Raw genomic sequence first — 13116 nt, forward strand, 5'->3', positions numbered from 1 at the left:
TGAGATCCACCTTCGACAGGCTGGGTCTCCTTCTGAAATATACACAAATCAACTCTTTCCCCACTCAGAGAATACCGTTTATTGGTCTTTGGTCAGGCCAGAGCCTTCCTGCCAGAGTCTCGTTTTCAGACAATGCAAGGCTACAAGGCTTCAAGCAATACCCCACCACCACAGCAAGGAATTGTTCGAAGCTCCTTGCACATATGGCAACTCGTACATATGTGGTACAGCACGTGAGACTGAGGCTCAGACCTCTCCAGGCCTGGGCACGACAGTCTGGACAAGGTGGTTACACTCCCACTGCCAGTTCTCGGGGCTCTCCAGTGGTGGCTCGACCCACAGGCGGTATGCACAGGGGTCCCCTTCTCCAAAACACAGCCCTTGCTGTCCCTGGTTACAGATGCGACAGCTTTGGGGTGGGGAGCTCATCTGGGAGAATTCAGGACCCCAGGTTTTTGGTCATAAGATGAGCGCCCACTTCACATCAACATCAAGGAGCTGAGACCAGTCCACCTGACATGCCAAATCTTCCAGGCCCACTTGCAAGGGAAATGCGCGGTGCTGATGATGGACAACACAACCACAATATTTTATATAAAACAAGCAGGGAAGAGCTTGTTCCTCTCCCCTATGTCAGGAAGCCCTCAAGCTGTGGGACTTCTGCATAGCCCACTCAATTCACCCTAACCCATAGGGAGGGGGCCGCAGTCATACTGATAGCGGCAACCTGGCCTCGCCAGCACTGGTATACGATGCTCCTGGTGCTATCAGTGCACAACCCAATCACATTGCCTTTCCTTCTGGACCTGAGCACTCAAGACCATGGCTGTCTCCAGCATCCCAGCCTAGAGTCTCTCCACCTTACAGCTGGGAAACTTCCTGGCTAAACCCAGTAGAACTAATGTGCTCTGAGCCTGTTAGGGAGGTTTTCCATGGCCAAGTGGAAGAGATTCTCAATCTGGTGCTCGCAAGGTCACAGTCCTCCGACACAGGCACTGATAGTCGAAAATGAGAGGTATCTGCTGCACTTAAAGAAGCAGGACCTGTCGGTCTCATCGATAACAGTTCACCTAGTCACCATTTCAGCATTCCACCTGGGTGTAGTTAGCTGTTCAGTCTTCTCCAACCCGATGGTCAGCCAGTTTCTTAAAGCTCTTCACAGAATATACCCGCAGGTTAGGCCAGCCGATCCTGACTTGAGGCCTTAATATAGTTCTTTCAAGACTAAGGGGGTCCCCCTTGAGCCCTTAGCGACTTGCTCTCTAGTCTACCTGTCATGGAAAGTGGCATTCCTGGTCACAATAACATCAGAGGGAAGCGTCCGAACTTAAGGTGTTAACCTCTGACCCTTCTTACACCATTTTTTATAAGGACAAGGTGCAGCTTAGGCCTCACCCAGCCTTTCCCCCAAAGGTCATCTCTCAACTTCATGCCAATCAGGACGTTTTTCTCCCAGTCTTTTACCCTAAGCCACACGCTAACAGTAGGGAGCAAAGACTCCACTCCTTGGACGTGCAGCGAGCATTGGCCTTTTATATCGAGCACACGTTTCGTAAGTCGAGTCGGTTGTTCAAAGTAGCAGACAGGATGAAGGGCCTCCCAGTGTCTTCTCAAAGAATTTAATTGTGGATCATGTCCTGTATTCGGGCATGTTACGATTTGGCAAAGATACCTGCCCCTGCACTAACGGCACATTCTACAAGAGCGTAGGCCTCCTTGGCGACATTCCTGGCCCAGGTCCCAATCCAGGAGATCTGCAGGGTGGCAATGTGGTCATCTGTCTACACGTTCACCTCTCATTATGCCATTACCCAGCATGCCAGGGGCAATGCAGCATTTGGCAGAGTAGTGCTTCAGCCAGCAATTCCATGAACTCCGACCCCACCTCTTAGCAAGGCTTGGGAGTCATCTATTTGGAATGGATATGAGCAAGCACGTGAAGAAAAGTTACCTACGTTTCGTAAATGTTCTTTGAGATGTGTTGCTCAGTCCATTCCAAGACCCACCTGCCTTCCCCTCTGTCAGAGTTTCCCAGCAAAAAGGAACTGAAGAGGTGGCAGGTCAGCAGGGACCTATATGCACCACCATGAAGGCGCAACTCCAGGGGGCTCCACAGCTGACCCAATGGGTACTGCTAGGAAAAAACCTTGCGACAACTGTGCACATGACACGTGCACACCTACTTGGAATGGACATAAGCAACACATCTCTAAGAACAACAGTTATGAAAGGTGGGTAACTGTTCTTTTTCCCCACACAATGCACAGTCAACCTGTGGAACTCCTTGCCAGAGGATGTTGTCAAGGCCAAGACTATAACAGGGTTTAAAAAAACACTAGATAAATTCATGGAGGATAGGTCCATCAATGGCTATTAGCCAGGATGGGCAGAGATGGTATCCCTAGCCTCTGTTTGCCAGAAGCTGGGAATGGGCTAAGGGATGGATCACTTGATGATTACCTGTTCTGTTCATTCCGTCTGGGGCACTTGGCATTGGCCACTGTCAGAAGACAGGATACCGGGCTAGATGGACATTTGGTCTGACCAAGTATGGCCATTCTTATGTTCTCACGTATCATTATCCCCATTTCCACAGATGGGAAATTAAAGTATACAGACTTAGACTTGCTTATGGTCACATAGGAAGTCTATCGTAGAGTAGGGAATGGAACCCAGGAGTCCCAGGTCCTATGCACTGGACCATGCTTCTTCTCGTGCCCCTCCCCCCGTGTCTGCCCCACTGATCTCACGCTTGTTTCTGCAGCCTCTCTCCAGCTCCTCATCTTGTGTGTCCCATGCTGACTCCTGCCTCTCTGTGGGGAAGATGGTTGGAGAGGGAGAGCCAGGCTGTGTTGCACAGGCAGAGAGAATGGAGAGGAGATGATACAGAAGCAGTGAAGGGACTGACATGCGGTCATTCTTTGGCTGGGATAATCATTGCCTACGAGCCAAAGGCAGTGAAAGGGGAGAGCTGGGCTGTGGTAAATCGGGGAGCTGAGAGTTTATTTATTTATTTATTTATTTTCAATGAAGGAAACTAAATGCGCTGAAATTTCATTAACATAAAGTTAAGGACGTCCAGTGTTGCCTAGTGCCTTCCAGAATATGGATAGTGTCTGTCTAAATTTAAACTTCTGAAAACCAGGAAATATAAGTAAAGTACACACTAGCCACCCAACCCAACGTTAACTTTATCCTCTGAATGATGCCCCATTATACCAATACCCCATACTATCATTCAACCCTTACAGATGTTACAGAACACTTTGGGAACAAAGCACCTGAGCACTGTAGGACAAAAATCTAACTTTCTCCTTGGAAAAGCAATGCTCAAGGTTAGGTCAGGCATAGCAAACAGGAGCTAACTATACTTGGCCTACACCCAAACCATCCCAGGTTTGCTAAATGTTACCATGCCTCCACACTTGTCCTGAGAATTCCTTCTGAGACCTTGTTTTCACTTTTATCCCTCACTCCTTGGAGGCTACTGTCATATATGCCACCTGAGTGCTGGGATTCCCCATGGCAAGAAGACACCATTGTGCTCCTCTGTGGACAGTTTACAAAACTCGGCATTAAAATGAGGCATACTTGAACCTTTAAAAACACACAGGTGCCTCTTACCACATTGCACATTGTGTTGTTCCTTGACTTTAGCAAAGCTTTTGACACGATCTCCCACCGTATTCTTGCCAGCAAGTTAAAGAAGTATGGGCTGGATGAATGGACTATAAGGTGGATAGAAAGCTGGCTAGATTGTCGGGCTCAACGGGTAGTGACCAATGGCTCCATGTCTAGTTGGCAGCCGGTATCAAGTGGAGTGCCCCAGGGGTCGGTCCTGGGGCCGGTTTTGTTCAATATCTTCATAAATGATCTGGAGGATGATGTGGACTGCACCCTCAGCAAGTTTGCAGATGACACTAAACTGGGAGGAGTGGTAGATACGCTGGAGGGTAGGGATAGGATACAGAGGGACCTAGACAAATTAGAGCATGGGGCCAAAAGAAATCTGATGAGGTTCAACAAGGACAAGTGCAGAGTCCTGCACTTAGGACGGAAGAATCCAATGCACTGCTACAGACTAGGAACCGAATGGCTTTGCAGCAGTTCTGCAGAAAAGGACCTAGGGGTTACAGTGAACGAGAAGTTGGATATGAGTCAACAGTATGCCCTTGTAGCCAAGCAGGCCAATGGCATTTTGGGATGTATAAGTAGGGGCATTGCCAGCAGATCGAGGGAAGTGATCATTCCCCTCTATTCGACATTGGTGAGGCCTCATCTGGAGTACTGTGTCCAGTTTTGGGCCCCACACTACAAGAAGGATGTGGAAAAATTGGAAAGAGTCCAGCGGAGGGCAACAAAAATGATTAGGGGACTGGAACACATGACTTATGAGGAGAGGCTGAGGGAACTGGGGAGGTTTAGTCTTCAGAAGAGAAGAATGAGGGGGGATTTGATAGCTGCTTTCAACTACCTGAAGGGGGGTTCCAAAGAGGATGGCTCTAGACTGTTCTCAGTGGTAGCAGATGACAGAACAAGGAGTAATGGTCTCAAGTTGCAGTGGGGGAGATTTAGGTTGGATATTAGGAAAAACTTTTTCACTAGGAGGGTGGTAAAACACTAGAATGCGTTACCTAGGGAGGTGGTGGAATCTCCTTCCCTAGAAGTTTTTAAGGTCAGGCTTGACAAAGCCCTGGCCGGGATGATTTATTTGGGGATCGGTCCTGCTTTGAGCAGGGGGTTGGACTAGATGACCTCCTGAGGTCCCTTCCAACCCTGATATTCTACGATTCTATGAATAACAGCTCTGCCAAGCAGCTCCAACTAATTTCTCCACCGTTCAATATAGCTACACCTAACATAGTGAAGGCAGTTGGAGCACATCCAGATAAATGCTGGAATTCAAGGCTGTGGAGCACAACACACGGTGGTGTGTTAGAACTTTCTCATGTCTACCTATTATGGTACACCGCTTTATTGAACCGTTCTCTGCGATTTTTGCGAATTCCGGGGGACAGAATTTAGGTTGCATTGCGGGGGTAGTGTATACAGTATTTTCTGGTTTTCAGAGATTTAAATTTAGTCACTCTCCACGTTTTGGGAGCCTACTGGGCAATCTTAACTCTGTTAATGAAATTTCTTGGCATCTAATTTCTACACAAATGTGACTAAATCTGCAGCTATTACATTCATGTTAATAAAAATTAATGTAACTGCATAATTAGAATTCCTATTCATGATAGGTTTTTAAAAAGCCTCCAGTTCTGAATTTAAAAGTAAAAAAGGTGTATTCCAAAGTGATCTGTCCAAACAGAACCAAGTCAAAGGCTCCATTGTTACTGTATCTCTTCTGTAAGTTGTAACCTCTCAGGTAAGTTGTGTCTTCATTTAAAACACAACTAGAGGATAGCTGTATCCTGGTTCACTAGTGCCAAGGTAATTGCCACCCATGAAAGTCTATTATGATTATTAGCTGATGTAGTTTAGGATTAAGCATTGATAATATGGGGTGTGGAGGTATATGTTTGTTAACCCTGTGACATGAAAAGTTACGACTCTGATCTAGATCTTGAATTGATTTTTTTGTGTAGCTGGGATTTCTGACAGTTAGGAAAAATATTTCTAGTTGAACTAAATGTTTTGTTTTGACTTTGTTATTTTTTAATAAAATTGAAGGAAATTTTGAAACAGTCATTTCAAGTAGAATTCTTTTCTACACAAATTTGTGAAATGTTTAGTTGGTCAGAATCTGCATCCCCCCCCCCCAAAAAAAAATTGCTCAAAATATTTTTCCCAGTTCTATTCCTAACTAAACTATGTCAGACTACTTTGGCATTTACAACAAGAGGTCCTCTTACTCCTCATGCCTACAAAGGAGTGATATTACAGGAGTATTTCAGTTTCTCTTCTGTGAAGAGGGGATTTCTAGGCATCTTGGTTTTAAGAGATGGGGATCCATACATGTGTTGCAGCTTCTTTCCAGTTCAACAGATACAGCTAATTTGATATTATCCTACCAAAACAAGTTTTATAAGTTACAGATTTGTACATGGATACCAGCATAACTGTAATGATTCAGGAAATTGAGCATATGTATTTAACTTCAGGAAACAAAGCTTCAACTATTCACCCCCTCAATCCACTTTTTCAATCTTTTTGTTTTTGTAGCACTGTTTAATAAGGAACCCTAAACAAAGAATATCAATTTCTGAATTGTTGACTCATCCATATGTGCACATTCAAACCTATCCACAGACAGGTAATTTTTACATTTTATAATAGTTATATCACAATAAATTAGTGAACATTTTCTAGATTTCTCTACATTTATTTTGATTTTAAAGAAGAATGCCTTTTTTTGTGTGCATTCTCCAGTTATTGGAGTTATGCATAAGTGTTTCTGGTACACTTGTGTATGTGTTGGCAAGGGCTCCAGTATCTTAATTCTGAAATTCTTTTATATTCAAAATAAAAGACTGATTGTATACATTTTGTAAATTACACTTAGAATGCAGGTTTCAACATAACTATATTTGAATAGCCGTAGGTGGCCTGAATGCAAAAGGAACAACAGAAGAAATGAAGCGCATCCTTGGCCAACTTATTGGTCTGAACTCTCCTAACTCTATTTCTAGAGCTGCTAGAGTGAGTACAGTTTTTATACCAATACAATGTTCACATTTCATTAAAATATAATCGGTTTAGTTAAAATAAGTGTGTGCATCACAAAGCTAATAGAAGTAAGTATTTCAAAACTTTAGCCCCCGATATAGAGGAGACGTTCAATACTGTCATGAAACTTGCAGGTTAGTAAATTACCATTTCTAATGATCCTCGAGTGGAGTGGGAGTTAGACTGGTTGTGGTAACATGATCTTTTTTTGTCTCCTTGTCTTGCGCAATAAACGTTTCTCCCTAGTTTTCCTGTGCTGACTATGTTTTTGGTTTTTTCTCTCTCACTCAAAGCCTATGTCTTGTTGTTCTGCCCTGACCCTAACACTGCAGCACTTTCCTGTAATCAATATGGATGAATGAGCAAATCTTCATGTGTCCATCAGGCAGCCAGTCCAGATGCAGGGTTTTATTTCTGCTGTTTTTGGTATTGAGGCATGCTTCCCCAGTTATTCCTCTCTATCTCTGGAAGCAGCTAGTACCCCTCTGCCAAGGTGTCACCTTTCTTCCAGGCCCTAGAAGAGCCCCAGATGACATTCTACAAAAAGATAGGGAAGAGCAGCTTAAAATGTACCTCCTTTGCCTCTCCCTGCAGTATTAGACAGTGGATCCATTCTGACAATCTGCCCCACTCCATGACCAGTCTTCAACGGGGTTGGGAGTGCCTTTTAACTGGGCAACTGTTCTATGCTTTATTAGCACTCCACCCCAGTGAGATGGCTGACTGCTCCCACCTCCCCACAGATATCTGAGAGAGTCTCCAGGAGGGCTTTGATCCAGTCTGGGGCTTACAAGACAAAAGTAGAGGTAGGGAATACAGTCTGTCTCTGGGAGATTGGCCGGAGGAACCTCCTTCCCTCCCAATAGGGAATCACTTCAATCAGGAACCCTGGCCTTCCCACTCTTCTGTTTTTCCACAAAGAATCTTCTCATCTTCCCACCAAAAAAATAAAATGTACCCAAGAAATTTTCTATTTCCCAGCAGGCCATCTCCCTCTTCCCTTGTCTTGAGGGACTTTTTCCAGTGCCCTATGGGCCGGGGGAGCCTAATCCTTTTCTCAACCCCACCCCATTTCAGTTAGAGTCAGCCTGAGAAGGTGGGCTAGAAGTGGATCCAAACTAGCCAGCTGTATTGCAACGCCCCATTCCGCAAAAACCCTGTAAAAGGTGGGTGAGGGTTACTTGTCTCTCACATATGGCAAACCTTTACAATATCCACTGAACAGAAATGTTCATGAGACCGAGCTCCCTGTTGTCCACCAAGGCAGCCCCAGAGAGCTAATATAGCCTATCCATCCTCCTACTGGGAAGATGGTAGAAATGTGATGTGATTCTCACAAATTTTCATTCACCCTGTCCAAGAGCCACCTTAGGCTCTATAAACTGAATGTCTGATTTCCAGGATCCACCAGAAGACAGATTTGGCAATAGCTTTCAATTCTACAATTTCAATTCTCTAGAGGCCAGCCCTTTGTGATACAATCTTTCTATTCTCTCCCCCCCCCCCCCCCCCTCGGTTGGACAGGAAGGTATAAGAAGCTGTTCAGAATAGTTCAAACTGAGCAGCACTGTGATCACTATCACTTCTTCGTGTAATTGTCTGTGTAAAGACCGCTGCTGGGGCACTCAGGCTGGAGTCTTTTGATCAGCAATACGTTTTGGAGCAGCACATGTGCTCTGAATGTCCTCATGGCTCTAGAAGAGGGATGCCCCAACCATCCCTTAGTTCCTTCTCACAACCCATAGCTTCTAGTCAGAGGTTTCACACAAAGCTTCTTTGTACATCATGTAGTCTCTTTTTATGTGTAAATTCTTGTAAATAATTAGTTGATTAGTACTTAGATTGGGTTTAGTGATAGAAATGTTTTATAGCGTTTCCATTTCTTGGTTTGGAAACTTTCCTTTTCTTTCTTGTAAGGTTCTTTATACTGCTGCAGTCTCATCATGACTGAGCACAAGTCCCCAGGATTTAAGAATTGTACATCGTGTGGGGCAGTAATGCTATTAAATCGCCACACAAGATGCCTAACTTGTCTGGGTGAAGGGCACATTACTGACATGCTGTTTGTAAATCTGTTTCTAAGAAGATATATTGAGCAAGATAATCTCATCTTAAAATGTTTCTCTTCAGCAGTTTATGCACTGAACTCGCTGGTACCAATAACATCAGTGCAGATTACAACTATGCCTATAGCCCCGCTACAGTCTTCGGCAATATCCTATCATACGTTACAGATCCCTTCGTTGCCATCAACCTCGACTCGTTCAGTGCCAAGGGTGTAACTTGTTACAAAAAGATGTTTCTTCTCCCAGTAGTGTCCCTGTGGGTGCTCCACTTTAGGTGTCGGTGCGTCCCTGCACCAGAGATTGGAGATTTTAGGTAGCAGTGCTCATTTGGGGTGCGTGTGCACAGTAGCTGGCCTTTGGCGCCTTGTGTAGCGCACGCACGACACAACCTATTCAGTTCCTTCTCAATGTCCTCGGCTGCAGACAGAGCCCAGTGGCAGTGCTGCCTCTTCAAGAATCTTTAGAAAAGAAAATAGTTTACATCCTAGTTTTAGTTTTATAGCTCTTAGATTTAATTAGATTTTACTTAGCCAGTTTTTTGTTGTGTTTTTTTTTTAATTTCCTTTTGGTTTTGGTTCCTTAACTTAGTGGTAGAAATAAAGTTTCCTTTAACTAATTTCTATATATATCTTTTTTCATTTTCCTTCCCAATTGGGAAAAATTAACGGATGTAATGCCAGGCTCACCCGGTTTTAAGAGATGCGACTCTTCCCACAAGGCGATACCGGTCTCTGACAGCTGCGCATCTCGTGTCCATTGCCTGGGGGAAATTCATATCCCCCAGAAATGTGCTCACTGTGGCAATTTAAAGGCGAGGGATCTCTGCCTTAAAATTATTTTGATGGAAAAGTCTCACTAGCCTCCTCAGGAGAAAACATCAGAATCACAGAGCAGTAAAAGATCTAACAATGTCGATGCTCAGCCTTCCAAAGCTTCAAGAAAGTGAGCCACGACCTCCCCAAAATTGGACACTCAGAGAAAGAGGAGTTCCCCAGCGAAGTCTTTGCCCTCGGTGCCGAGCTCATCCAGAGAGAGCACCTGTGAGGCCCCAGGCACCTCCAGCATCTCAACAGCTTTTGGGCTCACTTCTGGTTTACCTCTTATGTTTCCTAAAAGCCTATGCTTCAGGGTTTCAGCTGGCCACCTGCAAGTGTGTCAGAGGGATTTCTCCCCTCCCTCATGTATTCAGGAGTGTGTTTTTCATTTCCTTTTCCTGAAGTATTAGAGATGACCACAGGTGGACATGGGACAAAGGATGTCGAAGACCAGAGCTCTGAGGTGGCACTGAGCTCTTTCTGTCTTGTGTTTTAGCTGACTTGGTCTTGCTCACATGATCAGGGTCTAACTGATCTCCATACATGGGGTTTAGAAGGAATCTTCCACCAGGTCAGATTGGCAGTGAACTTGGGGAGTTTTCACTTTCCTTTGCAGTGTGTGAGTGCAGGTAACTTGCCAGGAATTTTGGGGGCATGTTCCACTGATAGTTTTACTATCTCTGAAATAGTAGATAGATCCACAGAGAGCCTGCAAAGGAGTCCCTTTCCCTCTAAGATCCGTGTGATTCGTGCATCTTCCCTAGAATGAGTAGACCATATAGACAATGTGCGAACTCAGGGCATTTAGTCACCTCAAGAAACATCACTTCACATAAACATACTGGAGTGGAGAGCTATCCATCAAATTTGTGAAGTCTTTCTGGCAAAGATCAAAGGCCTCTCTGTTCAAGTAACGACCAGCACAACTGTTCTATTTTACCTAAACAAACAGAGATGAGCCAGATCCTCCCTACTGTGTTGGGAAGCAGTATAACGTTGGAATTTCTGCATTCCTCATGATGTTACCTTAACAGCCATTCTGTTTTCAGGGATTCACAATTTACTAGTGGAGAACCTCAGCAGGGAATTCAGATAAAAGGTGATTCACTCCATTTTCTCAAGATGGAGTTTTCCCACTATTGATCTGTTCCACTAGGGAAAACACGAGATGTCATTGATTCTGCTCCAGGGGAATGGCCCAAGATCCAATTCTAATCCCATGGCCCTTGGATACTATTATATGTATCTCCCAATTGCCATGATACCAAGAATTCGAAGGAAAACCAAGTAGAATGCAGCCACATTTAATTGTGATATTCCCCCACTTGGTCAAGGCAGTTTAGTATGCAAATCTCCAAAGGTATAGTTCAGCCACCAAATAACCTTACCTCTGTTCTTGGATGTAATATCTGAATTAAGGACAGATCCTGTATCCAGATCCAATGAGACTCCATCTGACAGCAAGGATGCTGAATGGCTGATTTTATCAGAGACTACACAGGATCCACTTACCTCTCCAAATGGAAGAGGTTCTTAATATAGGTGTGTCAAGGTTCCTTCCCCACTCTGAACTCTAGGGTACAGATGTGGAGACCTGCATGAAAACCTCCTAAGCTTACTTTTACCAGCGTAGGTTAAAACTTCCCCAAGGTACAAACTATTTTACCTTTTGCCCTTGGACTTTATCGCTGCCACCATCAAACGTCTAACAGATATATAACTGGGAAAGAGCCCGTTTGGAAACGTCTTTCCCCCCAAAATCCTCCCAAAATCCACACCCCCTTTCCTGGGGAAGGTTTGATAAAAATCCTCACCAATTTGCATAGGTGAACACAGACCCAAACCCTTTCGCTCTTAAGAACAGTGGGGAAAAAAACAATCCGATTCTTAAAAGAAGAATTTTAATAGAAGAAAACGTAAAAAGAATCACCTCTGTAAAATCAGAATGGTAAATACCTTACAGGGTAATCAGATTCAAAACCTAGAGAATCCCCCTAAGCAAAACTTTAAGTTACAAAGACACAAAAACCAGAATTTACATTCCATTCAGCACAGCTATTTTCTCAGCCATTTAAAGAAAACAGAATCTAACACATATCTAGCTAGATTACTTACTAAGTTCTCAGACTCCATTCCTGTGCTGTCCCTAGCAAAAGCATCACACAGACAGACACAGAGCCTTTGTTTCTCCTCCCCTCCAGCTTTGAAAGTATCTTCTCTCCTCATTGGTCATTTTGGTCAGGTGCCAGCGAGGTTATCTTAGCTTCTTAACCCTTTACAGATGAAAGGGCTTTTCCTCTGGCCAGGAGGTATTTTAAAGGTGTTTACCCTTCCCTTTATATTTATGACAAGGTGCCATTAACATTATTTGTCTCCATCAGTCTAACATCTCAGTCCTAGATTGTCTTCTACATCTCAAAAACTCACACCTGTCTCTGAGCTCTTTGAGACAGCTTTTTGCCCACCATACAGGGATTTTCTACTTTTTCTCACCCAAAGGTAGCAAGGTTTCTAAAATGCCTGGTAAGTCTTCACTTTAGCAAAGGAATACGTGCCTTCTGAGAACTTTAGATTTTGATTCTACTGTATCCTCTGGTTTTACCCTTTCAGCTCCTTGCTCCATACTTCACCTCTCTATCAAAACATCCTTCTTTGGTGGTAGTAACATCGACCAGAAGAATGAGAGAATTACAGGCTCTAATGGCAGACCCACCATCCATGATTTTCCCTAATGACTAGATATCCTGAAACCAAACCTCAAGTTCTTACCTAAAGCAGTTTTGAGTTTCATTTGAACCAAATAATACACCTCAGAGGTGAAGAAAAATTGCATTTCTTAGATGTATATAGAGCAATTTGTTTTTAGTGAGAAAGGACTGAGCATATTAGGAAGTCTCAGACTTTTCGTGACATAAGCAGAGGGAGTTAAAGATGAGGCTGTTTCATCACAAAAGAATTGCTAATAGAGTCCAGTGCAAGAGGAGATCCAATCAGCCAACTCCTAACAAACACCCACCTTCAAGAGTAACTGGACATTCCACAAGGACTCAGTCTATTTCTGTAGCCTCTCTCAGAAATCTACCAATTATGGACCTGTGTAACACGACACTTTTCCAGCTACATGTTGACACAACATTAGGCCATAGTAAGGGCATCCAGAGATGACACAAACTTGGCAGGACAGTTCTATGTTCACTAGATTCCTGGTACACGCCTTCAGCAAGGGCTAGTGCTTGGGAGTCACCAGAAGTGGAATATATAGATGGATAATCACTGAAAGTTACTTATCTATATTATAATTGTGGTTAAGATGTGGTATTTGTATGAATGTTCCATGATGTGCTTTCTATCCTCATTACTTGGAGTCTATTAACATCAGGATTCCATATGGCAAAGGAAATAAAAGGTAATTAGGGCAGCGCTGCCCTTAATGCCATCAGTTAGAGGTTTGTGAGGATGTGTTGCCTTAACGGGTACAGCCCACCAGGTAAAAGCCTTCAGCTTGAGTATACTGGGCACACATGCACCAACGGTGTGGGTGGAAAGTATAAAAATAAACTATG

General features: G+C 44.0%; 1 protein-coding gene across 2 annotated transcripts in view; it reads left to right on the plus strand.

The window, feature by feature from the left end:
* The window catches only part of TTK (TTK protein kinase), a 99980-nt gene that overhangs the window by 85384 nt on the left and 1480 nt on the right, over positions 1–13116 (plus strand). For both annotated transcript variants that reach the window (XM_084623177.1, XM_084623176.1), the window contains exons 20-21: positions 6169–6259; positions 6542–6645. In XM_084623177.1, the coding sequence (XP_084479303.1) occupies positions 6169–6259; positions 6542–6645 (195 nt within the window). The remainder of the gene's footprint in view (positions 1–6168; positions 6260–6541; positions 6646–13116) is intronic.

This window comes from Lepidochelys olivacea (assembly GCF_965140295.1).
Source record: "Lepidochelys olivacea isolate rLepOli2 genome assembly, chromosome: 3".
NCBI classification, from domain to species: domain Eukaryota; kingdom Metazoa; phylum Chordata; order Testudines; family Cheloniidae; genus Lepidochelys; species Lepidochelys olivacea.